Genomic DNA, 27,159 nt, shown 5'->3' on the forward strand with positions numbered 1-27,159 from the left:
TTTATAGACAAACAAAGATCAGATGTGGTTGTTAGAAACCACAACAAAAGGTAATCAGAAAATTGCTTATCTATAAAAATATTCATAATATAAAAATTTTTATTTAAAAAACATGACAATATGAACAGTGTGCGGGGGTATAGTACTCCCTGTGGTAATGATGAAGGGCAATAGAAACGAATATAATGCTGGATTCCCTTAAAAAAGGTACAACTGTACAAGATTGCGAAATATACGACATAGCCAGTAGATGGAGTAGGAAAAACACAGAATAGCAAAGATAAAATTTGAAGGCCATGAATTACCCTAAAAAATGAAAACCAAGGGCCAAAGCAGAGAACTGAGACCGTTTGTTCCAAAACCACTACAGTGCCAAAACTGTAGTAATGACCTATTATTTATCATAACAGCATACACTATGCAAATTTCTCACCTAGACTAAATGGGAAGCCAGCATTCAGATGCATCCGTGATTATTAATTTTTTCTTATCAGATATGTCCAGACATACGGACATATATGATATTGGAGTGAAAAAGTTCGACAGTCATAATGGGAATTCTATGCATTTATTTACAGAAAATGTAATGACAATAATACGGTAAATACTGTCGAAACTGCAAACTTCTCATACCACTAATTGGCAACTGTCAGTGGCGCCTCAAAGCTCTCACTGTTTGCAGATAACTGTCTCTCAGCACTACTGCCAAACTGAGTCAAGAACGGATGCAACATAATAAGACATATTCTTCATTTCTCTTCCCCACATATCATGCGCATCTAAAATCTGAAAGCACCAGCGTATTAGGGGTGAATTTATTCTATGAAACTCAAGTTTTATTTATGTGTCTTTGAATGATAATATGCAATAATAGTAAAAACAGGTATAAAGAATTAATGCTTCTCTCTTCACTTTTACTCAATGAATTAATTTGTGTTTTATCTTATTGATTTCTAGAAATCATGATTTAGTTCCTATCATGTGCAAAACATGAGATAAATGAGAAAATATGAAACATAGTGCTTCAGTTTTCTGAGCTACAGACGTAAATGAGAGTGGCGGGCTGCCTACCTCCGGTACCAGCCAGTCAGAGCCGTAAACAAACATCTTGTGGGCCAAGAATACCTTAAGTAGACCCTTCAAAGTCGCCTATACTAAAACAATTGGAAACATAGTGCAGATTACAAATTAACCTGCTGCAACAGTTGAAACTATATTATGTAATTGCCACGTAAGTATTTGCAAACATTTCATTAAAAAAAATGTCATTTTCTTCACTTCAGTGTTCATAGTATAGACTTAGTATTGGGGAAATGCATATAGATGAAAATAAACATGGTTCTGATAGAAGCAAGGAGTTTATGAGTGAGTTTGATATCCAATAATTCTGTGTGTTTTTTTCTTTGTGTGATTTATCAAGAACAGATAATTGATATTGTCTCAGATTCAGTTATGCTTTGATGTGTAGAAAAAATAAGTGTATCACTGGTATGTATTCCTTAACTTATCCAATCTTTTCACGTATAAATAATTTAAGATTTTTCCATTGAAGTGGTGGCCTTCCTTTGAAAGCACTTGGAAATTGTTACATTTTTTCTGATGATTCCTCTCATATTTGAAGTTGGTTGAATAGTAGTTTTTTAATCATGGACATTCAGAAAAATGCATACCTTGCATTCATACAAAAAATGACATCATATTTCATTAATGACTAATACCTGAAGGCCAGAATCAGAAAGAGGCTGAGTTTCTACTTTGATAAAAGAATTTTTGAGATGCTCTAGAAATTTAAGTCTCCCCCACCTTGAGAGGGAGCTGTCTGTCTTACCTGGCCCACATGCCATCTTGTTTCCTTAAGAAAGTGATTGTTTAAATGCTATTATCATAGTCTTCATCTTTCTAATCATTGGATTAGGTACTGCACTGTATATTGATATTTTTTTGATAATAGGATCAAATTGCGAAGTTGATACAGATACAGATATGAAGACTCAGAAGTGACCACCTTAGGTGTTTAGGAACTTAAATTAATATCATTGAAGAGAAAGTTCCTTTGATTGATGTAGAGAGTTACCCCTAATTAGCAGCCTTTCCTCAACTAAGGATTTAATAATGGATCTGAACAAACCTTATAGATAAACATATAATACAAGGATACAGTACTCAGGTGTTATAACGTTTAAATTTAACCAGCAGAGTTCAGGAACTGATTAGGCCTTCAAGGAAAACTGATATACATTATAAAGACAGGTACCTGGAGGACTCCTTGACACTTAACTCACCACCATCGTTTTCATGTCAGGTTTTCCCCACTCAGGTTTATGTTCTTCAGATCCATCACTAGAATTTACACCCAGTGTACTGTATAAGTAATCCAATATGTATTAGGGAAAAATCTGTACTTTATGACCATGCATAAAGTATTACTAAGACTGATGATATCTTATACAAAATTTAGTTTGCTAATGTATTTATAACCCACCTTATCTCAATTTTGTCCACATTGACACTAATTGTAGTTGCAAGTGTATTGACATACATCAAAGAAGTAATAATAGAAAAAGAGGAATTCTTTATTACAAATAAATTGTTTAGCCATGAGAGAAGTGCCTCCCCGTACACACAGGCAGCAAAGATATAGATATGGTGGGATTATAAGCACAGCGAAGTACCAGTCGGGTGAAATTATCTGAAAGAGCTGCTTTTGTGTAGCTTTTTCTTGTTAGTTATGCATTATAAGTAAAAAGAGATTTGGTTCTTCAAACAGCAAAATTTTGGATTGTTGTCTGTATAGATAAAAACCCTTTTTTGGATTCATTCCTCTCAACTCCTCTAATTTGCATGTAGGCAATCATTTTTGCTTGCAAGGGTATCAGATGGCATGTTGGCCAACAAAGATGGAAAGCATCTCCTGGAATGTTGGGAATTTGCATTAGAGAGCAGCTGATGACTAGTGGAAGTTTGTAGATATTGTAAAAATGGGAAACTGTGCCAATGTAAAATGGCAATGTCGTAACGTTCTTCCCCTATTTTGTCACTACACACTACTGTATATATACTTATAAAAACACAGAATACATGGTGCAGTACTGTACACAATTGATACACCATTATGAAAATCAAAATGCTTGGAAAATAAAAGATACAGTAGAGTACTGTTTACATTACAGTACAGTACTGTACGTTGTCTGGTAAGATTCGCTACATAAAAAGCAAGCTGTGCAGTATGATGTGTTTACAAAATGTATAAAAATTGCTCTACCATTTTACAAAGGCAAAGGCAGTTCAGGAAAGTGTGAGAATTACAGAGGTAAAAACTTTATAATACTTGCAGCTGAACTGTATGAAAGGAATAGAACTTCTGACAGATTTGTGAAGCATCTCTATAGTCTACTTAAAGGCTCTAAGCAAAATGACTCATGTGACATTGTTGTTCAGGAGCCAATAACAGTTTGAATGCTTTTAAGCAGAAGAGTGCTCTCCTAGTCATGGAACTAATATGATGTAGTCATTACACATCTCTATCAGCCACTCACAGGCAATAAACAAAATGACATTGTATATGATGTTGTTTTGCACCAGTAACAGTCATGAAAGCTCCCAAGCAGAAGACTTTCCTCCCAACCACCCAACCTGTCAGCAGTTACCCCAGTCTGTCCACCCCATAATACCCCTCTATTAGTGTGATGTATGAGCTGTTAAGAGCATTACTATCATGTCTTTCTGCTGGCGGTGTTGCAAATTAGATAGAGGGCTCTTTCTTATTGTATATATCCATGTATACATTCTGGTGGGCTGTTTTCATGTAGGTAGTCCACATGCAGATAATTAAGGTAATGCTGTATTTGAAAGTGATCATTTTGCCAAGTTTACTTATTAGTCTTTAAGGATAGGTAAAAATAAAAAGCTTCCATTTATGGAACAAAAATTCTAATTGTAAATGGAACATTTGTGATTTATATATACAGTATATATAATATATATATATATCTATATATAATATTATATATATATATATATATATATATATATATATATATATATATATATATATATATATATATATATATATATATATATATCTCTACTCTGATCATACTTGAACTTACACGAGTTTAGGTTCTAGAACCCCTCGCGCAGGGTGAATTTTCACGTAAGTTTGGCATGGTCTCTAAAAATGCTAATAAATGCTTATTTCCAAAGTTTAAACATTAAATATGACCCTAATCATGCTCCCAAGTTATTAACCCTTAAACGCCGAGCCTCTATTTACAAAAGTGTCTGCCGTATGCCAGCAGCGTTCAGGAGCTAGTGCCGAAGTGGAAAAAAAGTTTTTTTCAAAAAATCACAGCACGCTTAGTTTTTAAGATTAAGAGTTCATTTTTGGCTCCGGTTTTTTGTCATTGCCTGAAGTTTTAGTATGCAACCATCAGTAGAAAAAAAAATCATTATCATCTATAAATATTGAAATATATGATAGCCTTGAAAAAAAAATTTCATATATAATTGTATAAATGATGCTGTAGGCAAAATGGTTAAACCTAATGAGTTGTTTTTTCTTTGTATTGTACACTAAATTGCGATGATTTTGGTATATAACAAATTATCATGATCAAAACTGCACAGAGAAAAATATACAAAATGATACCATGAATTCTCAGCAGCGGACGTAAAGGGATTTTGACAAAGGAAAAATCAGCTTTCTGAGGAGGCCCGTGTCACGGTGAATTCCATACTAACACGAATTTCCTAGGTATAAATATTGCTAAATACCAGAAAAAAAGCTTTCAGGAATGCTGGAGTTACTACCCCAGATCGGCGTCTTCTATATTGAAGGCGTCGGTATAACAAGTGTGAAGAATCACAACCACAGAGCCACACTTGATAGACATCCCATGTCAAAACCCGGGAAAAGGCGGGAGCCGTGCCAGCTCCCACACTCACCCGCCCGCCAAGCGGCGACTCCAGCGCCATCTGAACTCATTCCAGACTAGCACCACCCCCAGGCTTGGCATGTGCAAGTAGGGGGGGTAAACCTGCTCCTGGGAGGGTCACCGGGTGACACGGGGCCTCCCTCAGAAATAGATTTTTCCTTTGTCAAAATCCCTTTTCTGAGCTCATTGTGTCACCCGATTAATAAATGACAGAAGAATCATGCCAAGACTACCAAGCTACAAAAAGAAAACAAAAGGTGATTAAGAACAAAAACACGCTATGAAAAAATAGATTTGAGTATGATATCTCATCAAGGAAAAATAGATTTAATAACAGGTAAGTACGGGTGGAACAACACACACCCAACAATATAAAGACACAATGAAGAATATGTAAACTTAAGGCTAAGAGCAATACACAATGACAAAAATACAATACAATTAGAGGGTGGAATGAAAGACACCCACAATATAATGTATAAACAGGTAAATACAAACTTAAATCTAAGAACAATGAGATATATATAAAATCAAGGGTAAGGAGTACATGACAAAATAAACTAGCTCCCAGTACTTCTATCTTATCTAAATTCACAACATATCAAATCAATCACCAAGACAAACAATAACCAGAGTAATTCATCGATTATGAGGGCAAGGCAGTGAGACATGATTGATCCAGAAAGGCAGGCAGAGAAATAAATGGAGCAGGCGGGCAGGCAGGAAGGAAAAGGATTAAAGGATAATTAAGGTGGAATGTGCTCCAGCCACTGTAGAAAATTTCAGGGCTTGAGTGATTTTTAAATGAGTAGGCGTTTAAACACTAAGTGATTTCCATCCGTATACTTGGTAAGTTCAGCAAAATCCATATTATGAAAATAATTAGAAGGGGTAGCTACACGCCTGGGATATCATGAACCTGGGACTGAATCGAGGTTGGCTTGTTTAATAAATACAGAATTTGCTGTCTTATATGGCGATTCAACGAAAGAGTTCCACCTTTTTCCCTGATAAAAAGAGGACCCGACTTACACTGTGGAGTTCTTTGTAGATAGGATTTTAAGGTATATACTGGACATAAGGATTGGTCCTGAGGAAGAGGCACCACCTTCCAAGGGGACCACCTGTCCTGGTCTTCATTTTAGCTAGGAACCTATGATCAGAAGAGGACTTCTCTGGCGGGAGAAATCAACATGATCATCCTCTGGCGAGCCGATAGCTCTGGTTCTGGCACCTGAAGCCAAGCTAATCAGAAACAAGGTTTTCCTTAACAGATCCAGATAAGAGCATTGTGAGTTATCAGCGAGTATCAGCGGCTAATTTCAGAGCATCGTTGAGAACGGAAGTGAACAGAATGTGATGTATTACCGACCTCAAGCAGGCGCGCTCTCTAGGGATGGAAAGTATGAATCTGTAAGGTCGATTTTAAAACCATACAAAAATACCTTCTTTAAGGCTGATTTAGCTGCAGTAATAGTGGCCGGGGCAAGGCCTTTTTAAAACAATGATCTAAAGAAAGTAACCGCTAGGTTAGTAGTCATAGTTTGAGCTTCAGATGCCTTCAAAAAGGATGCTAATTTTTTGACTGCTGAATCATACTGTCTGAAATTTAGAATCTCTCTTATCAGTTAGAAACAGAGTGTTGGCCAGGGTCAATGTTTGCTCCCTTTTTGCAGCAAACTTTATAAGTCCATAAAACCAGAGGCAGTGTCACAGATTCTTAAAGAGAGCGACAGTCTTGGTTTGTACTATGAATCAGTCTGGGTTTGGGTATCTGATGGCCTGCAACTTGAGCTCTTGGAGCAGAGGAACCAGTTGCTCTTAGGCCAATAGGGAGCTACCAGAGCTAGTTGGCCTGAATGACCTAGGGTTTGTGCAGTACTTTCAACATGTTTATTGAAACAAGTAGATCCTCTCCCAATTGTTCCAGTCTATGGTCATGCATCCGTGGCAAAGGCCTGAGGGTCCAGGTTGGGAGCCACATAGGGAAGCATGATTGCTCTCCATTGAACAGATCACTTGAGTCCCCGAGACCCGGTGACAAATCAATTGAGCGATTCCCCGTCCAGAGACCACTCCGTCTCCGCGGAGTAGTCTGAACGGGAGTCCGCCACCACGTTCCGCACCACCCCGCTAGGTGGGTGGCTGACGAATGCCAGCCGTGCTTGTTCGCCAGGGAGAGATGGCTACCATCACCTGTTTACGCGACTGATTTGGAGCCGCCCTATTGATGCAATAGACACCACAGCGCTGTCCAACACCCAGCCTGATGTGAATCTGGCGGGCGGAGTTTCTTGAAGAGAGAAACACTGCCAAAGCTTCCAAGGTGTTTATATGAAACTGTTGAAACATTGTAGACCATGTCCCTTGAACTTTTTGGTTTGGTGAGTACCCTCCCCAGCCGCTTAATGAAGCGTCTGTGTGGATTACCAAAGCCGGAGGGGGAAATTGGAGTGGGACTGACCCGACAGGCCACGGCTGTGGACCATGGTTGACCTTGTCTTCTGGGTCAGCGGGATTGAGACTCTGTCTCTGGGCCTGACATTGGCTCGTCTCGCCACACTCTGTTTATATCTTTTAACTTCGCTTTTAAGAGCAGGTCCGTCACTGAGGCAAACTGAAGGGAGCCGAGAATTCTCTCTTGAGACCGGTGGGATGCTGCTTTGTCCTTCAAAAATTTCCTGGTAGCGGCGGCTATCTCCTTCCGCTTGGACGGTGGGAGAGGGATGGTCTTATGCGGACAGGTCCCACTGGAGACCCAGCCACTGAAACCGGACTCGAGTCAGGCAGGACTTCTCCCTGTTCAGCCCGAAAACTGACGACTCCGGAACTTGATCACTGGCTGTATTCCGGCACTCCTGTACTATTTAGACCCAGATTATCCAATGCGTCCAGGTAAGCCGCCAGGGACATCCCGGGACCCGTGGTTGCTGAGCGACTGTTTCCGCCAGTTTCGTAAAAATCCTGGGGGCTATATTGAGTCGAAGGCATGACCGAAGGTAGGCTTGTTTTCCGAGTCTGAAACCAGGAAGGAAGAAGCTCCGGCGCAACCGGGACGTGATAGTAGCGTCTGAAAGATCGATAGAGGTGGTAGCGGCTCACGCGGCAGTAGAGTCCATTATACCAGACCACAATGGCATGCAAAACTTATGCATCTTATGTAGCGATTTAGGCAGCAGATCTAGAATCCTCTTTGCTGATGGAATCTCTTTGGGCAGTGAACAACCTGCGCCCAGGCCCAGGGTGCCTTACTTCCTTTATTGCTCTCTTGTTGAGAAGCTCCATCACAAAATCCTGCAGGGCTTTGGAGAAGTTGGTAAAATCTGGTCAGGGAGGATCATGATCCAAGCCAGCAGACATGGGCTGTGCTGTGTGCCAAGGACTGAAGGACCACCAGTCTCTGAACCAGTAGCGACCACCTACCTGATTAGCGTCCCTCGATGGGAGGAAATTAGGTTTGTTCCTCTACCACGGCCTGATTTTCCCGGGAGAGCGATCCAGCTTTGCCACTTCTGTATGGGGCTCAGCCTCTACTTATAGTATTAAGGTGTGAAAGATAAACCTCATAGGTGGGATTATCATGAGGAGATGTGCGATGGTGCAGCAAAGTTGGGCTGGTTGAACCAGCATGTGCTGTTAGGGATTTGGAGCCTTGGAGGTGGGAGGTTGGCCCACACGCCGAGGCTGAGACAACCTGAACCACTGTTTGGTGTTGGCCTCCTGTGCCTCTGAAACGTTTCAAAGACTTACTCTGAGAGCTGCCAGACCGGGGGTCTTCCGTTTGAAGGCGGAGATACCCCAGCGGGAGGCGTAGATTTTGAGGTGGCCTAGTAGCCTCGCTCAGGGCGCGGGGGCACCGTCCTCTGGGAAGAGATTAACCCCCCAGATGGAACTCTTCGCAGGCTTGTTAGGCTCGCAGCGAAGATAGTGGCATCCTTGAAGATGAATTTGCGACCTCCAACTGCCACCATGAAGTCATACAGGTCTGACTGAAACCCTGCCAACAGGAAGTTTAGCCAGAACCTGAAACAGGGGCTCCTCTGCACAGGAGGCGACCTTCTATCAAGCACAAAGGGAGTTTTAAAGGACCGGCTTAGCCACGTGCCTCAAACTCCGCCTTCAGGAGAGCTTCCGGGAGTTTAGGAAGCTGTTCGCTGAATTGAGAGGACGCGCAGAAAGCGTCCAATTTACCCCGTAAATGTGGACGGGGCGTCCTTCCAGAACTCCTCACCTCCCGGGAATGCCAGGGATGTGAGTCCGTCTCCTCAGCTGAGGCAAGGGTTTGCCATCGAAGCAAGCCTGAGCCGTTGCCAAAGCAACTTTTTTCAGGCAGGGAGTGGGCAACTTATCACCCAGAGAAAACATGGTGTAGTTGCCCTTGAAGGGAGTCAATTTCGTGTTTTCTGCCTGCCACTCCGTAGAGTGCGCAGCGAGCAGATTGGGCATGGTCCTAGGGAGATCACCGTCCTTGGGACCTTGTGAAGCGTGTCCAGGCTCAAAGTCAGCCCTACTTGAAGCCTGGGTAAGGGGCAGAGATCAAGAGGAAGAACTCCAATTCCTCAGGCGTCTAAATTGCCCAGACCCTCGATGGTCAGGGGAGTGTCTTCGTGTTGTGAGGAATAGCATGAAGAGCAAAGCGCCCGCGGTTTCCCTCGCCGAAAGGAGGAGGTCAGCAGTATCAGGGATCTCATTGCTGCGGAGCGAGCCATATCCATCAGCAGAGTCTCCTGATTGTAAGTCTTTCCGTAATCTGGAAGCTTACGCCTCACCTCGAAGAGATCACGTTCCAAGCAACATCCCCTGCAAACCTCAGAATTGAGTAGGCTGGCCGAGAGGGGCTGGAGTTTGGGCGCCTCTTACTCCCCTCCTTTGCCCGAGGTGCTCGGTTTTGCTCCCGGAGGCCACAGGTTCCACAACCTTGGACTTTGAGCGGGGAAGGAGATCATACGAGAAAGCGAGGGACTTATAGCCGCTCGCCTTCCACGACGTCTTCAATTTCAACTTGGGGACAGCAGATGGAGCCCTGTCCCTCAAGAGAGAAGACTTCCCAAAACCTGTAAAAAGAGGACACAGAGGATGATGGGGAATCGAAAAGGGCGCCCGCCCCCGCTGCCTCACTTACCTCTGTACCTACCCCCTGGTCCGGCTCCGTGTTCATCGGCTCCAGGTCTAAGTCCAAGCGGCGGCGTCCTCGAAACCTCCGTGTACAGGGTCCTCTTGAGCTAGCTGGAGTGGCCGGATCACAGTCGATGATGGGCGTGGCCAGATCCTGCGAGTGCGACGCAGTGGGCGAACTGCAGATAAGTAAGTCCCTCAACCTCCGTCGAGGGCGTAAGGCTTCCCAGCTGACACGTTCCTTCATTCAAACCTAGCCACCCAGAAGCGGGAGAGACTCAAGGGCCTCGCTGGCAGGAGACTCGTCAGCTGGAAGAGAGCAGGGAGTCAGGGCTAATATTGAAACATAAAAAAGCCATGACATACAATATAACCACATACCGGACTGAAACAATCGTGAAGAACGAAAGCCAATAGCTTACCGACTCGTCCTGGATGCTTCCGCACAGAGCGAAGCAAACCTCACAACCGTCAGGATGCCAGACGATGAGGTCATCAAGCCGGACCGCACAGCCAGCGTGGGTCCGGCACACCACATGCCCATAAGGTTGATGTAGGGTGGCGGCGCATCCTGGCTCCTCACAACGAACAGTCTGTAAGTGAAAAAGTACATGAACCTACCACTCCTAAAGCTTAATAGCGACACAGGTATTTTCAAACCATGCTACGGTACTCGGCGGAAAGAAAAACCCGTCAGAGACGGGACCTACCCAAACAAGTAACTTAGAATAGTGGTAAGCAAAGCTCCGATACCCCAGAGATACTCCGGTAGACGATAGAGCTGAGTCAGCGGACCTTACCACAAGGGATTGCTGGGAATAAAACAGCAGGACCCAAGGGTAAGGTGCCTGGACTCTGATATTATATGTCCAGCAGGAGTGGTGCCGGAACAAAATGATATATATACCTATTCAAAATACAGAGGATGGTAATGTAACTGGTTAACAAAATAAAAATTTTCCACCTCCGAGGTCAGAACCACCCCTCGAGTCCCAGACCTCCACCGCTAGAGAACAGTAGAAGGGTGAAGCTAACAAACATCACAAGACCACGAGGGCGGGTAAGCCAGTCAAGCCCAACTGTATCCTACAGACATAATGACGCTGAGCGAGAACAGGTAACTAGGAATGTTGAAACCTCTCGATCCTGGAGCGGATAGCAGAAACACTGAGTCAAGCAAAAAGCCATTGAGGACTGGCCTGGAGGGAGTGAATCCCTCCACCGGGGAAACCCACAACTTCGAATGCTTGCCAGCTGGCGTCACCCTTGCGAGAAGATGACAAGAGCTTGACCTAGGGTAGGTGGGAAAAGGGGGCAGGAAGGAGTAGTAAGAGCAAGTGAAAACAGGAGACTTGGGAAGAATGCTTCACCCATTTCGACTGCAGACTACGCCTCCACGCCAAGTAAATTAATACCGGCAGTGGAAGATCATAGCCTACTCGAATAAAGGACAGAAGGAAAGCAACCTAAGGCCTCAGCTTGCCCGTACCAAGGCGTAGCTAGGCCAACACCATACCTGGGCATAGCCTGAGTGTGGGGAAAAGGAGAAAGAGGAAACAATGGGGAGAGGAATTCCCGTGCTGAAAACCAACCAAACTGACGTGAGATTAGGATGCTAACATCTGGAAGGTTGCCATATATAAAGGGGGCCTCTACCCCTCGTAAGAAGGGAGGACAATGGATCTCACTCTACCACCCAAACCACACGACCCAGTGGAAGGAACAACAACAGAAATACTCTCTCTACCTGCTGATCCTATCCTCACCTAACCTAACTCAGGGTGAAGGGGAGAGCGGGAGGCCAAAGGAAGCAAAATACAAGCCTAACGTAACATAGGCAGGCTAGGGGACCCCACACACTAAAGTAACCAGATAAAAATAAATCACCATCACTAAGAACTAAAAATATATATATACTGTATATAAATATGTGCTTGGCCACAAAGTGCATAGCCTAACCAAGAGGAGGCGACAGGGAGTAAACAATAAACTGAACCTGGCAGCTCCCGAACTGATTAAGCACCAGCACATCACAATATAATAATAAACATAGCTAAAACTGTCAATGAGAAACACCCTGTGGAGAAACCTAAAGCGGAAAATGGCAGAACCTAATGAAGGAACCCCAATATGAGGTTCGACAAATTAACATAAACACGAAACAACCATGAGGAAACGCCACTAGAGGATGAATCTAGGGGGATAACGATAAGTAATGTAACTTGACGAGGAGAAGCCCCAAACAGAACAAGCTGGATGGCGAATCTACATGATCGACATAATGGCTGACTGAGGGGCGCCGCGGCGTCCTTAACAGCAACCACGTATAATATGTGAAAATACACGGGCCGAAACAGCCAAACTTATCATAAAAACCCCACAATAAGATGGTACTTAACTTGGTGACAGTAAAGCTGCTCGACGACATGCTGCGAAACAAGGCAAATATGGCCAAAGAAACAAGCACAAGGCAAAACAAAGCGTGAAGATCACGTGCTGGAAATGGAATGAGTTCAGATGGCGCTGGAGTCGCCGCTTGGCGGGCGGGTGAGTGTGTGGGGCACAAAATGCGGCTCCCCGGCTCTTCCTGGGGTTTTGACATGGGATGTCTATCAGTGTCGCTCTGTGGTTGTGATTCTTTCACTCACCCTTGGTTATACGGCGTCTTCAATATAGAAGAGCCTTTCGATCTGGGGAGTAGTAACTCCAGCATTCCTGAAGCTTTTTCTCTGGTATATTTAATAATATTTATACCTAGAGTCGTGTTAGTATAGATTTCACGGGTGACAGGGCTGAGCTCAGAAATAATTTTTTCAGTTCTATAAATCGAAATGTTATTACAAATGTTCCGTTTGTTGCAAAATGAAGGTAATTGATTGACTAGACTGTGTTTTAGCTTACAATTTTTTAGTTTGAGTCGATTTTTTCTGTTATCGTAATTTATGAAAATATTTCAAAACTGATAAAGAAGCTACAACCATGAGTTATTATTATTGTATTCTACATGAAGTACTTTGTTTCATGTATAAAACTATGTGACGGCTATTAGAAAAGCGGTGCAAACATTACGACAAGTGACGAAAGAATTTCTGAGATTTTCAACAGAGTTACGCGAGCGTAATGAAAAGTTTTTCAAAATTCATATAAATTGAAATATTGTGATAGAGACTTCCAATTTGTTGCAAAATGAAGGTAAATGATTGAATATTACTAGAATGTAAGAGTTTTAGCTTTAGTGCATTTTCAACCATTTGATTGAGTCAAAGGATTGACGAAGGTTGAAAATATTTCAAAACTGATAAAGCTACAACCATGAGTTATTTTCTGTTGTATTCTACATGAAGTCTTGTACATTTTCACATATAAAACTTTATGTAACGACTAATATAAAACGGTGCAAACATTACGACAAAGTGACAAAAGAATTTTTGAGGTGTTAAACAGAGTTACCCGCAGCGCGGAGCGTGAGGAAAAGATTTTCAAAATTCACCGTCGTCAAATGTTTGTAGAGACTTCAATTTGTTGCAAAATGAAGGTAAAGGATTTTGACAAAGGAAAAAAATCTATTTCTGAGGAGGTCCCGTGTCACCCGGTGAAATTCCATTACAGCCGCAATTTCTAGGTATAATTGTACTAGATATGCCAGAGAAAAGAGCTTTCAGGAAAGCTGAGGTTACCACCCAGTCGGCGTCTTCTAGGAAGGCGTCGGGTATAGGAAGGGTGAGTGAAATACCACTACCGCGAAACATGCACAAAGAAGGTCTCTCACTTATCAAGCCCCGGAACAGGCGGTGAGCCGTTACAGCCCCTACACTCAACACCCGCCAGGCAGCGACACCAGCGCCACCTACCTCATTCCATGCTAGCACTAACCCCAGGCTTGGCATGTGCAAGTAGGGGGATACTAGGTAGTCAGGGAGGTCACCGGGCCACGGGACCTTCCTCAGAAAATAGATTTTTCCTTTGTCAAAATCCCTTTTCTGAGTTCAGTCCCGTGTCGGCGGTGAAATAGTGATAGAGAATCATGCCAAAGGCTGCAGCTACGAGGAAAAAGGGGTAATCTGAAAAAAGGCAAAAAATTACGAAAATAATTTTATTGGGAATCTCTTACATGTAGCAAGAATACTAAATGTAAGGCATCAAAAACTTAATACCTGAAGCGTGGGAAGTCGACACGGCGGGGAAAGAGGCCCAAAAATCTTAAAATTACTAAAGCAAATTGAAACATGAAATGTGCATAAGATAAATGCAATACAACCTTAAACTATACCGTAAACTTAGGCTAAACACAAGATCAATGAAAAATAACATATACAGAACATATACATATATCTGGGGGTACATGGGGCAAAATAAAGCAGCCCAGTACTAAAAACAATCATAACATGTCAGATTGTTTCCACTCAACGAGACAAGATACATCAATATGAGGAGCCAGGCAGTGAGGAATAATCAACCAGGAGGATAAGCAGAAGTAAATGGAATAAAGTGATTGGAAAAGGATAGGACCAAGACTATGATTAGTTAAGGTAGAGGAATGACACTTCCCACAACTGTAGTCATTTCAGGGCTTGACGATTTTAAAATGAAGTGGCGTTTAAACACTAGAGGTGATTTCCAACCCGTAAATTTGGATAGTTCTGAGAAGTCCATATTATGAAAGTAATTAATGGAAGTAGCAACTGCTCGAATATCATGAACCTTAGGAACTGAATCTGGGTTGGCCTGTTTAATAAAATACAGAATTTTTTGTCTTATAGCATTCAGTGAAAAGTACCACCTTTCTCCTGATAAAAGAGGACCCGACTTACTCTGTGGAGTTCAAGAGTGAATTTAAGTGTATAAGCTGGACATAAAGACTGGTCTTGAGAGGGCACCACCTTCCAAGGGAGACCAAATCTGTCTTCAGGTCTTCGTTCTTGGCTAAATCTAGGGTCAGGAAAGGAGGACCTCTCAGGCGGGAGGAAGTTCACAAGGTATCACCTCTAATAAATGTGAGAGCGATAGCTCTGAGATTCCTAGCACGACCAAGCTAATCAGAAATAAAGTCTTCCTTAACAGATCCTGATAAGAGCAATGAAAGTTATCCAACTCTGATGCTAACTTAAGGACGTCATTGAGAAACCACGTAACAGAATGTGGGCGTGATACTGGTCTCAGACGAGCGCATGCTCTGGGGATAGATGAAAAATAGGAATCTGTAAGGTCGATTTTTAGAAACCGTGAAAATACTTTCTTCAGGGCTGACTTGACTGTATTAATAGTGGCGGAGCAAGGCCTTTTTCAAACAGTGATCTAAAGAAAGAAGCTCCTAAATTAGTGTCATGATTTTGGCCAGATGCTTTCAGGAAGGAGGCTGAATTTTTTGACTGCTTTAAGTCATACTGTCTAAGTAGAATCTCTTTTAATGATTCTAAAAACAGAGTGTTGACAGGGTCAATGTTGCTCCTTTTTGGGCTCTACGAGATTTTATAAAGTCCATAAAACTGAGGGCATTCTGAATTCTTGAGGAAGCTGACTGATCTTAGTTTGTACTATCTGGAGTCAGTATGGGCTTGGGAATCCGAAGACTCGCAATCCCAGTTCCTGAAGAGGAACCAATTGCTCTTCGGCCAATAGGGGGCTACTGGGGCTGGTTGACCTTTGAATGTCCTAGGTTTGTAATACTTTCAGCAGTAAATTTATTGGAGGAACAGATAAATTTTCTCCCAATTGTTCAATCTACTGTCATTGCGTCTGTGGCGTGCGCCTGAGGGTCAGGTTGGGCCGCGTGGCAGAGGAGCTTGAAGTCGCTCTCGTGTAAACAGATCACTTGGAGGCCCGGAACTTGGCGGCAAATCCGTTTGAAGATTCCGTCCAGGGACCACTCCGTCTCAGCGAATGGCCCTGGACAGGGAATCGCCACCGCGTTCGTGCCCCACTAGGTGGGTGGCTGACAGGTGCCAGCCGTGCTTCGCCGGGAGAAGATAGCAACCATTGCCCGGTTTTACTCGACCTGATTTGGAGCCCCTGTTGATGCAATGAACTACCATAAGCTGTCCAGCACCAGCTGATATGAATCCGGTTGGGGGGCGGATTTTCTTCAAGTTAGAAGACGCCATAGCTTCCAGGGTATATGGAACTGCTGAAACATTGTGGTTACGTTCCTTGTACTTTCTGTTTTAGATACTCCCCCCCAGCACGGCAAGGCGTCTGTGTGAACAACTAGTGCCGGAGGGAAATTGAAGCAGGAACTGTTTTGGACAGACCTCTGACGCTGTGGTCCAAGGCGCAGTCTTGTCTTTAAGATTCGAGAGATAGAGGGCCTTGTCTCTGAGCTTGACATTGGCTCGACTCCGCCACACTCTGTTTATGTCTTTTAGTTTAGCTTCCAAGCAGGTCCGTCACTGAGGCAAATTGAAGACCAGGACTCTTTCTTGGGATGGCGGGATGCCGATTGGTCCTGAGAGAAATTTCCTGGTGAGATGCTATCTCTTTCCTCTTGGGAGGCGGGAGAGATAACGTGTGAGGAGGGCAGATCCACTGGAGACAGCCACTGAAACGGGACTCGGAGTCAGGCGGGACTTCTCTGTTCGGTTAAAAACCCAACGACTCCAGGCTCCAGGACAATAGGGATTGTCCTGTTAGTGCATGTTCTTTGAGTTCAAGATTAAGCTGTCAATCAATTAATGATAGTGTGTGATAATTCTAAAATTTCAGTAAATCCATTCTTTGTATACTTTGAGGTACAGTGCTACCCGGCTTTTTTTCGCACTTCATTTTGTCATGGATTTTTGTGGAACACATTACTGTATCCACTTTTCCATAAAGGGAACTTTCACTTATTCGCAGATTTTGTATATAACATTACTACAGTGTAAGTACACTGTAAATTATTTTTATTATAAAAATCTGTGTTAAGTCACAAACACAATATGAAAAGATACAGTAATTAGTGAATAAACAGTGTTGCTCTATGAAAAAAGCTAATTAGTGATAATTTTAATTGTTTTTACCAATATATAAAGAAAACCGGAGGACTTTAATATTGTGAGAGAAAATGGCTATGCTTATGTATACAAGGGTAACTTGGTTAAAAGTAAGTATAGCTTAGTTTTACCAGACCACTGAGCTGATTAACAGCTCTCCTTAGCTGTCAAACATTCTGTAAGACAGATTTAATTTGTTTTAAAGGTTTATTTAATTTGTATTAAACATTTTATAGATATTTTGCAGTGTTTACATTAATATTAATATTTTAAAATTAGTAAATCATTGTTGTAACCATTTTAAGGGGTGCATATGCATAAGAGTAACAGTTGTAAAAGGGTACTAATCTAAGATGGCTTAAGGTGTTTTGGGATGATGGTTTGGGGTATACAGTAAACCCCCCCGTATCTTGAGGATCGCACTCACATGCCCCCCTTGTGAACAGCTAAAACCAGCGAATGCTTAGAACCCTTCTGTATACATATATGGTAGCCTAGCCTACACTATAAAATATACTCTTTACATACAGAATGGCCGAACTGGTTGAGCTTCAGACTGTCATTCGATGGGCCGGAGTTCAATTCCCGCGGCCGGCTGATGAAGAGTTAGAGGAATTGATTTCTGGTGATAGAAATTCATTTCTCGCTATAATGTGGTTCGGATTCCACAATAAGCTGTAGGTCCCGTTGCTAAGTAACCAATTGGTTCTTAGCCACGTAAAATAAGTCTAATCCTGGGCCAGCCCTAGGAGAGCTGTTAATCAGCTCAGTGGTCTGGTAAAACTAAGGTATACTTAACTTTAACATACAGAATATAGTAATTATTAATGTCAGCTAATTCTGGAGGTTCATGCAAAGTGACTTATGATAATTCAATACAAAGAGAAATTGAATAACGAACAAGAATTAGCTTAGCCTACACTATGGTATATTGTATACATACTGTAGCGTAGCCTACATTATACTGTACTCTATATTTGCATATCGTATTGTATAAACGTCAATATAACGAATATGCAACTTTTCCATGGATCTTTTAAAATGTTATGCCTTAATTCACTCTATCCAATAATATTGTTTACATTGCTTTTGTATTATAAATTGCAATCATAGCAATCATCAATGTTTTGGTTTGGAAATGTTTATGCGGTGTTTATTTTGACATTTAACTCAGTTCAGAGCACTTCTCTTGCTTCTAGTTTGCGTAAATGAATCTCTAGAGTCTGGATACTTTATTTATAAGGGGCGAGGTTATTTTTCGTTATATGAAGTGTATTTAAGTCGAAATATAGCTAAAATACGTCTCGTTGTGAAATTACTTTATCTATTATTTTCGTTAATAGATGATGACTGATGATGACTGTTTGGGGCGTTTTGTTTTGTGTAAAAAAATTCAAGTTTCGTTTGCTATTTTCACTTGATTTCATCATAATATGAGCTTTACGTGTTTTATCATTTATCGGGTATAAAAATAACAGTACTGTAATGTGTTCTTTCATGCCCAGTAGTTCTGATTAAAATACTTTCTCTCCCATTTTAATTACGATCGAGTTTCATCCATGTTGCCGATGCACGATAATTTACAGTATAGTCATTAGCAGCTTGAACATTGCTTTCTCAGCTTCAGCTACAACTTGCAGCTTAAATTTAGCAGTATATTTCCTTGATCTTTTATCCATACCAAATGAGGGTATAATGTAAAAATATATCAGTCCTATTCTACTTAACATCATTTGTGCCATAACCTACGGTAACTGTTTATTACCGTATGATGGCTGAAATACAGGTAAACGGCTGTTGTTATCCGATTCGGTTATAAGCAAAACAACAGTTTCTTGGTCGGTTGTTTATGGCTGTATGCATTTACGCAAGAGTATAACGTTACTAACAATACTTGTATCATTCTCTTTTACTTTTTTATCTAGAAGATGGGATAAAGAGATGGAGGAAAAGTTGTCTTTTGTAATTTGGTCTCTCTCACTGCCTGATTACACTGCTGCCTGCGCCCGTGCAAAATTTAAAAATATTTTATAAATAATATTGTCGTATCGGTATTAATTGCTTACCCCACTGCAAAATCGAATTATCATAAGATGAATTATCGTAACTCAAGCATTACCTGAGTATTTTAATAGTTTTATCACAAAAAGTGCATTTAGTCATGAAAATGAGATGAAAATCCAATATTTAGGGAATATTTCTCAGTGAAAAATACCGCAAATGGGCGAATTTCCGTAAATAATGGGTAGATATGTTCCAAAGAGAAATCTGTGAATACGTGAGTCCGCGAATCGTGAGAACGCGAATAGGGGGGCTTTACTTACTGTTGTTTGCATTGATATTAAATTGTTTTAGTATGATACTTTAAGGTATATTTTTTATTGAACTACTAGATTAAGCAGTGAACTTTTAAGAGAGAGAGTTATAGGCATTTTAGTTTACAGAGTACAGGGTGTTTGGCAGTTATAAGCATTTTTTGAGGGTTTTTTGAATTTCTGCAGATTTTGCATTTCCGCAGTGGGTTCTGGAACCTATCCCCACAAAACAGTGGAGAGCACTGTATCACAAAGTTTACTTTTATATTCTTCATTCAGGATGTTGATGCTGTGACACTTTGTAAACAGGAAGTTTAAAATTGTATGATACATTAAGAAGTTGTTAAGTTGTAAACAAATACAGTAAGATATTATCAATTTACTATCAGGCATCTTTATGGGAACATTAAATACAATGTGTCTCTAAATTAAGTTTGGGAACTGTTAAACACAAATTTGTAAATAGAAAACTAGCACTTTAATATGGCTGAATTTAAATTCAACAGCAGATACGTAAAATAGCTAACCTATACACCTCACCGCTACCCAACTACTCAGCTATTCAATTACTTAATTTCATTACTCATGAGTCTCAGTTTAGTTTGCTGGCGGTGTGCTGCATTCAATTGCCATACTTTTATATTTTTTGGCTAATACACCAATTTATCCTTATCTGATGGCTGAGGAAGCATTATTGAAATGAGGTAAAGAAAAACCTGCAAATAATAGATTCCTCTGTCTTTGATGGTACAAGTAAAATTGATAGTGAACTGAAATTTTGACATTGCGAAAAAAGCAAGGCTGCACACCAAAGCTGGAGAGATAGCAAGAGGGCTGGACAGCCATTCACATGAAAATTCTGCTGCACAGTTAAGAGGCTGCACTTATGAAAACAGCTGTGGAATTTCTTTAGTCACCTACCACGGTTATTAATGAATGTCTGACAGACATCTCAAGTTAGTTAAGTCGGCATGCATAATACGTGCGCTTAAAGAAACAATGTAGAAAGCTTATTTCGGAGAAAAATTCCCCCTCCCACCCTTGAATTTATCAAGAACTGCCCTACTTTCAGGGGTGGGTTTCATGGAACTTTAAATGCTACACGAAAACTAAGCATTATAGTGAATATATGTACCCCCAAATTTGGCCAATTGAACTTATCATGAATCATCATACACCAAAATGTCCAATTGACATTTTTCTGTCTGACCCAAATTGCTTGCACTCAAAAGTCTGGTGCCAAATCAGCTGGCAACCAAACAATTGCACCCATCATCCCATCTTTCTCTCTTTCTGTCTTTATGTCTTCAGCTGAAAACCCTTGGGGACGGAATCAACAGGCTATAAACCCAAGAGGGCTCCAGAGGGAAATCAGCCTGTAGACAAACAAGTCAGGGGGAAAGGTGATAAGTAAATGAATGTGAGGGAACAGACAATACAAACTATGCACCTGAATTAAAGAGATCTGAAGATTCCACAACTGCACACCTTACAAAAGCCATGGTCCTGAGATCAATGGCAATGATATCCTTGTCTCCTGATTACACCAGCTTCTGTTTCTGTTGATCAACTTCTTAGTCTCCTTTGCATAGAGAAACCTTTTTTGCCTTGTCTTCAGCCATTTGTGTGGGCAAGCCACTCCTCGTCTTCTTTCGAGCTCCTTGGCAGTAGTAAGTTTTCTTTGTTCAAACTTTAACTCTGGTCTCACCTATCTTCTGCCTAATGAGCTCTTGGCTGTGTGTTCACACCTCTATGTTATTTTCTGTTTAGGCCTGATGCCATTTTCCAAACTTTGTCTCTTCCTCATTTGCTTTGCCTAAATTTTGTCATATGTATGGCCAGCCTTTGGCGAGATGTCTTGCCTCTGGTGGCTTTTTTCACTGAGTTGTGTTTAACAGAACAGTTAGCACACACACACACACACACACACATCCTTAAAGCATAAAAAATATCAACCCATACTGCATGATGACAATACTGTATATGAGCACAACAGACAAAATGAAACTGTAATGAAATCACAATTTTGAATGTGCAAGTGACACACGAACTATGCTTTGGCCAGGTGAAACAAGGAAGGATCTCGCTTTATCATCTGTAAAATACTTTATGTATTTTAGGAGGTAATAAGCACCCTCTATGTTTTACTAAATATTAGCAAAAGTAAAAATAAAAAACATCCAATAAAGAACAAAACTATCTAGTAGACTCACCCAGCTCACCTTGGAAAAACTGGTCAAAATATACTTATGCAGTGCCCTTCACTGTGACAAAGTAAATACTGTACTGTAATAACTACACTGCACTGTTACAAAATCACATGGATCTAATTATATAAGGGTATACAGCAACTTGCCTTTCGATTCTCCTTTGAGGCTACTTCATGAATAACAACACGTTCGGATAGTCTTTACCGATGATACAGTTGTGTTTCTTCTGTACTTCTAATGGAGCCAACCAAGGCTCAAATATGTATTCTTGAGGGAAGTTTGCTAGCTCGGCACATAACGCCTAAAATAAAGCAAGAGCATTACTTAAAGTGCAACTCAATAACTCAATTTGCCAGACTTCAAGGGTAAAATATTAATCCCATCCAGGGTTATTTTATAAAGCTTCAACTCTTCCCAGGCAAGTGAAATATGATACCAATGCCTATATTTATTGCAATGACAGACAGTTTGCTTTCGTGGAACCTTACAAAGAGGTGTGCATTTATTTTTATACAACCATTTTCTGGCAGAAACACATTACTGTATTATTCATTTCTCAAGCCAGAAGGGATAAGAACATAAAAGGAAATAAAGTTTCTAACAAATAATAATTAGGTATTTTTTGAAAAACTAATTTTCATACAATATTTTTGATATCTGAGTTATATTTTAAACAAATGGATGAGGCACATTTTTGTTATTCAATATTTCTTTTTATGGGTAAGTTTTTGTTAAATGAAAATAAACTACGGAAATGTCTAAAACCTCACTGGCACATACTTTATCTAGAATCCTCGCAATCAAAAGATTACATCATGTACATAAATTGTTTTTGAAAAAACTGAAATGTTTCTTATATACAAACCATCTATTTTTGCGTAAAGACTCTATGCTTAGTCAACTGTACATGACAGTTGTAATAATAAGTAGTTACTAGTTACCAGAAATGTTGGTTGATGTTCTGAAACGAAGAGAAAGCCACCTCCCTCACAACCTGTCACATTCACTTTTCCTCACAACCTGTCACATTCACTTTTCCTCACAACCTGTCACATTCACTTTTTAGGCAAAGAGATGTGTTTGTCAGAGCACAAGGGATGAGGGCACTCTCCTATGAAATGTTCAAACTTTTAAAAATTGTTGTATATGTGAAGCCTGCCCTACTTATATTCATCCACTAATATAGAGGGTGAAAGTAACATTCACAACAAGGATTAGTATCCATCTGCATTGTGCAATGAAATGGTCAGTTGCTTATACAGTATGTGCCTCTTGCTAGTTATTAGGGCCCGTAATACTTTGTCTCTCTCAGTAGGTCACAAGCTGCTACTCAGAACAGTATACAGTAACTTTTATTTAATGTATAATTTGTTCACATTGCTGTATTACTTCATATTCAACACAGTAATAGTGAAACATGGAAAGCTGCCTAGGAAGGGAAAAAGTACCCTTCACTTATTGATGGAGCAGCAACAAGATGAGGAATTCATGTACCTTTTTAGATAAAAATGACATTTTTATAATAAAATCAAGTTTTACATATACTTGCCGAGTAATTGCACAGCTATCGTTTCTAGTGTCGGCAGCTAAAATCTGAAACTCAAGGTAGCGATTCTTTTGTTTTTAGTGTAGGTCTATAGCCCCGCCCACTTTCGGGGAAGAAGAGGAACAATTGAGCAAACAGTTTCAATTTGTTTGTGCCATTATGTCCATGTGAGGGGAGGAGGGTGGGCTCCCATTCTGTAATTACTTAGGAAGTACAATAAAACTTTATTTTATTATAAAAATGCAATTTTTATGTAAGTGACTTACCAAGTAATTACATAGCTGATTCCACACCGACAGGAGGTCGGATTCATGGACTACTCTACACCCAAAACATTATATACAGTAATGAATTTGAAAACAGAAAATTTGCTAGCACTGGGACAATGCTTGTTGTTTCCTTACCTGGTGAGAGAGCTGCTGCAGGAAGATGCTGCCTCTGGTTGGCACTCATCTCACCCAGCAGAGGCGAGGGGTATGTGTGGCCCTTGGGTGCCTACTACATCAGTGGGAGACTTACAGTAAAGGAGCCCAACGAACGCTAGTAAGTTACAGAAAATTGCCCCTGCCCAGGGCACAGTACTAACACAAGATAACCGGATAACAACACTTTTACCTACACCAAAATATTAAAAACACCATTCCCAAACCATTAAAAACTGGAGGGTATCCCAGTACATAATACCCCCAGACTCCCTTATAACTCAACACCAGAATTCAAGGAGAAGAGGAAGGATGGAAGTATGCTTCCTACTTTCCCTCCCCCAACACCATGCCAGCCACTGATAAAGACCCAAAGTACTGCATTCATTGAAAACTGTTTCCATATCCCATAAATAGTGAAATGCAAATAATGATTTACATCTCCAAAAAGTTGTTTGGAGAATATCTGAAAGAGAAATATTATTTTTAAAAACTAAAGACTTAGCCACTGCCCCTTATTTCACGTGCCTTAACCTTCATAGAAGGTAAAAGCTCTTCTCCCACATGAGAGTGTGCTTCCTTAATGAATTCTCTAAAGAAAAAGGATATCGCATTTTTTGTAAGAGGACGTGAAGGATCCTTAACTGAAGTCCACAAATTACTACAGGGCCCACTTAACTTCTCTGTTCTCTTCAGGTGAAACTTTAATGCCCTTACAGGGCAAAGAACTCTTTCTTCATCCTCAGATCCTAGACTTTCACTCAGATTTCTTACCTTGAACGAGGCCAGGGCTTGAAAGGATTCTCATTCATTGAGAGAAATCCCAGTGTATAAGAACAAATCACGTCTCCTCCAGAGAAACCGATCCTTCTATCGATTGCTTGTAGCTCACTAACGCTCTTAGCTGTCACCAAAGCCACCAAAGGAGGGTCTTCTTAGTTGGATCGCTGAGCGAAGAAGAGCTGATAGGCTCGAAAAGAGGAAGAGACAACCATTTTAAGACCACGTCTAAGTTCCAGGATACCGGTTCTGTTATCTTCTGCTTACTAGTCTCAAAAGATTTTATTAAATCAAAAATGTCTTGATTAGAGGATAAGTCAAGGCCTCTGTGCCTGAAGACTGAGCTAAGCATAGCCCTGTAGCCCTCTATAGTCGAAGGGGCCAAGCCTCTGAAGGATCTAAGGTACAATAAAAAATCTGCGATTTCAGTCAGAGTGATCTGAGTAGAAGAGACTTCATTCTTTCTGCACCAAGTGTGGAAAATGGACCCCTTATTCTGGTGAATGTTGCAGGAAGATTGGCGTCTGCATCTCGAGATTGCTTTTGCAGCTGCTCCCGAAAACCCTTAACTCTGAGGAGTCTTTTGACAGCTTGAACCCTGTCAGAGCTAGAACAGACAACTCTTGATGAAATCTTCTGACATGGGATTGTTTGAGAAGATTGTGTCTTTGAGGAAGCAGTCTTGGAAAATCTACCAGCAGACCCATGAGGTCCGGAAACTATTCCTTTAGGGGCCAAAAAGGAGCAATCAGAATCATTGACACGTTCTTGTGAGAATGAAATTTGTTCAACACTTCCCATCCTGCAGCATTGTGTCCATCGCCCGTGCCAACGGATCTGGTACTGGCAAACAAAAACGTGGCAGACAATTGTTCTTGGTCGTTGCAAAAAGATCCAACTTTGGTCTTTCCCACAGTCTCCAAAGGGCCAAGCAAACTAAAGGATGGAGAGCCTACTCCATGGGAATGACTTGGTTGCCTCAGCTTAGCTGGTCCACCAGCACATTTAGTTTCCCCTGGACAAATCTTGTCAGAATTCTTGTCTGTTCTGGTCGGCCCAGAGAAGCAGATCCCTCGCTGTTTCACAAAGCTAGAAGGAATGAGTTTCTCCCTGCTTGCTGATGAATGTAGTGTTGTCCAAATGGACTGCTATGGTTTTGTCGTACACCTCTGAGGCAAAGTGAATGGCCTTGAGTTCTTTCACATTTATATGTAGTTTCTTCTGATCTTGCAACCATGTCCTGGAGACTTCCCTGTCTTCCAGAAGAGTGCCCAGCCCCACGTCCAAGGTGTCTGCAAAGAAGCTTAGGTCTGGGTTCTGTAGGGAAAGTGACTTTCCTTGCAATAACCTGCTTTCAGATCTCCACTAAAGCAGGTGTTCCTTGATGCTCTGCATCACCAGAAACATGAAAGAGTCTGGATGTCTCTTTCTGTCCCAACTGGCTCTGAGGAAAAACTGAAGCACCCTCATAAGAAGCTCCCCAGTGAAACAAACTGTTTTACCAAGGTCAACGTTCCAAGGAGACCTGTTTATTTGTTGGCCATGCAGCACTGAAGGGAGACAAATTTGTTGATTGTACACAGACAGGACTCTGCTCTCTTTGGGGCTGGGAAAGCCCGAAGACGAGAGTTCAGAGTCATCCCCAAATATATTATTTCTTGAGAGGGAGTCAGTTAAGACTTCTGATGATTGATTAACAGACCCAATTCCTGGGTTAACAAAGTTTTCTGAAGATCCTCCACGCATTGCTCCTTTGTCGGGGAGTGAAGGAGCCAGTCATCCAGGTAAAGTGAGACGTTTATTCCCATGAGATGAAGCTAAGATGCCAGAGGAGCCGCAACATGGGTGAACACTTGAGGGGCTGTGGTTAATTCGAAGCATAGAGGTCGAAACTGGTCCTGAGGTACAAATCTTAGGTGCTGTACTTCCTTGACTCCTGATGTATGGGGATGTGAAAGTATGAATCCTGCATATCTACTGAGAACATATAGTCTCCCTGACGAATCGAGGCCAGAATGGACTGATTCGTTTCCATATGAAACTTCATCTTGGGCACAAAGTTGTTCAGTGCGCATTCATCTAGGACCGGCCTCCATCCTCCTGTGGCTTTGGGGACTACAAACAGCTGACTGTAAAACCCCTTTGAAGTCAGATCTGTGACTACTTCTATTGCCCTCTTCTCGAGGAAGGAGTGTACTTACTCTGCGAGAGCTGCAAACCTCCTGGAGCCTACAGAGTAAGCAGTCAAGCTGATGGGCTTCCTGACTGAGGGATGTCGATCTGTGTGTAGCCACACCTGAGAACCTCTATCACCCCTTGTTCAGCCACTTTCTCCTTCCAAAACTCCCGAAAGAGAAGGAGCCTGGTACCTATAGTCAAACCAAACCTTCGTGAGGGTTTTGTAGGGACGAAAGTCATTTACGTTCGTTGCCAAACTTTCATTCTAAGGAAAATTTTTATGGAATATAGGTCGTTGTTATAGAACAAAACTGAAGGGAATTACTCTTGAAATATTTACTAAACATGGTTTTTATGTATACATTTGTTAATGATCAATATTTTAAACAGTTTTTCAATATCATATTTGAGAAACGTGGCATACATGTTGCCACATCTATAATCTCGATTCTCAGGTCAAGTATTGAAATCTGTAACTGTCAGTTAAGAAACAATAAACCCTTCATTAATCTCTTAAGATTGGTCAAATCTTATAAGCTGGTGTGTGTGTGTGTGTGTGTGTGTGTGTGTGTGTGTGTGTGTGTGTGTGTGTGTGTGTGTGTGTGTGTGTGTGTGTGTGTGTGTGTGTGTGTGTGTGTGTGTGTGTGTGTGTGTGTGTGTGTGTGTGTGTGTGTGTGTGTGTGTGTGTGTG

At 41.4% G+C, this 27,159-nt stretch overlaps 1 protein-coding gene across 2 annotated transcripts in view; it reads right to left on the bottom strand.

Moving 5' to 3' along the window:
• Nucleotides 1–27,159, bottom strand: part of LOC136832024 (cryptochrome-1-like) — a 368,545-nt gene that overhangs the window by 103,763 nt on the left and 237,623 nt on the right. Inside the window, exon 12 of one of the 2 annotated variants that reach the window (XM_067092516.1) lies at nt 21,691–21,843. The exons of the other annotated variant lie outside the window; for it this stretch is intronic. Coding sequence (XP_066948617.1) covers nt 21,825–21,843 — 19 coding nt within the window. The 3' untranslated portion in view covers nt 21,691–21,824. Of the gene's footprint in view, nt 1–21,690; nt 21,844–27,159 lie in introns of those variants that run through there. 2 annotated transcript variants of the gene reach the window in all.

This window comes from Macrobrachium rosenbergii, chromosome 49 (assembly GCF_040412425.1).
Source record: "Macrobrachium rosenbergii isolate ZJJX-2024 chromosome 49, ASM4041242v1, whole genome shotgun sequence".
NCBI classification, from domain to species: domain Eukaryota; kingdom Metazoa; phylum Arthropoda; class Malacostraca; order Decapoda; family Palaemonidae; genus Macrobrachium; species Macrobrachium rosenbergii.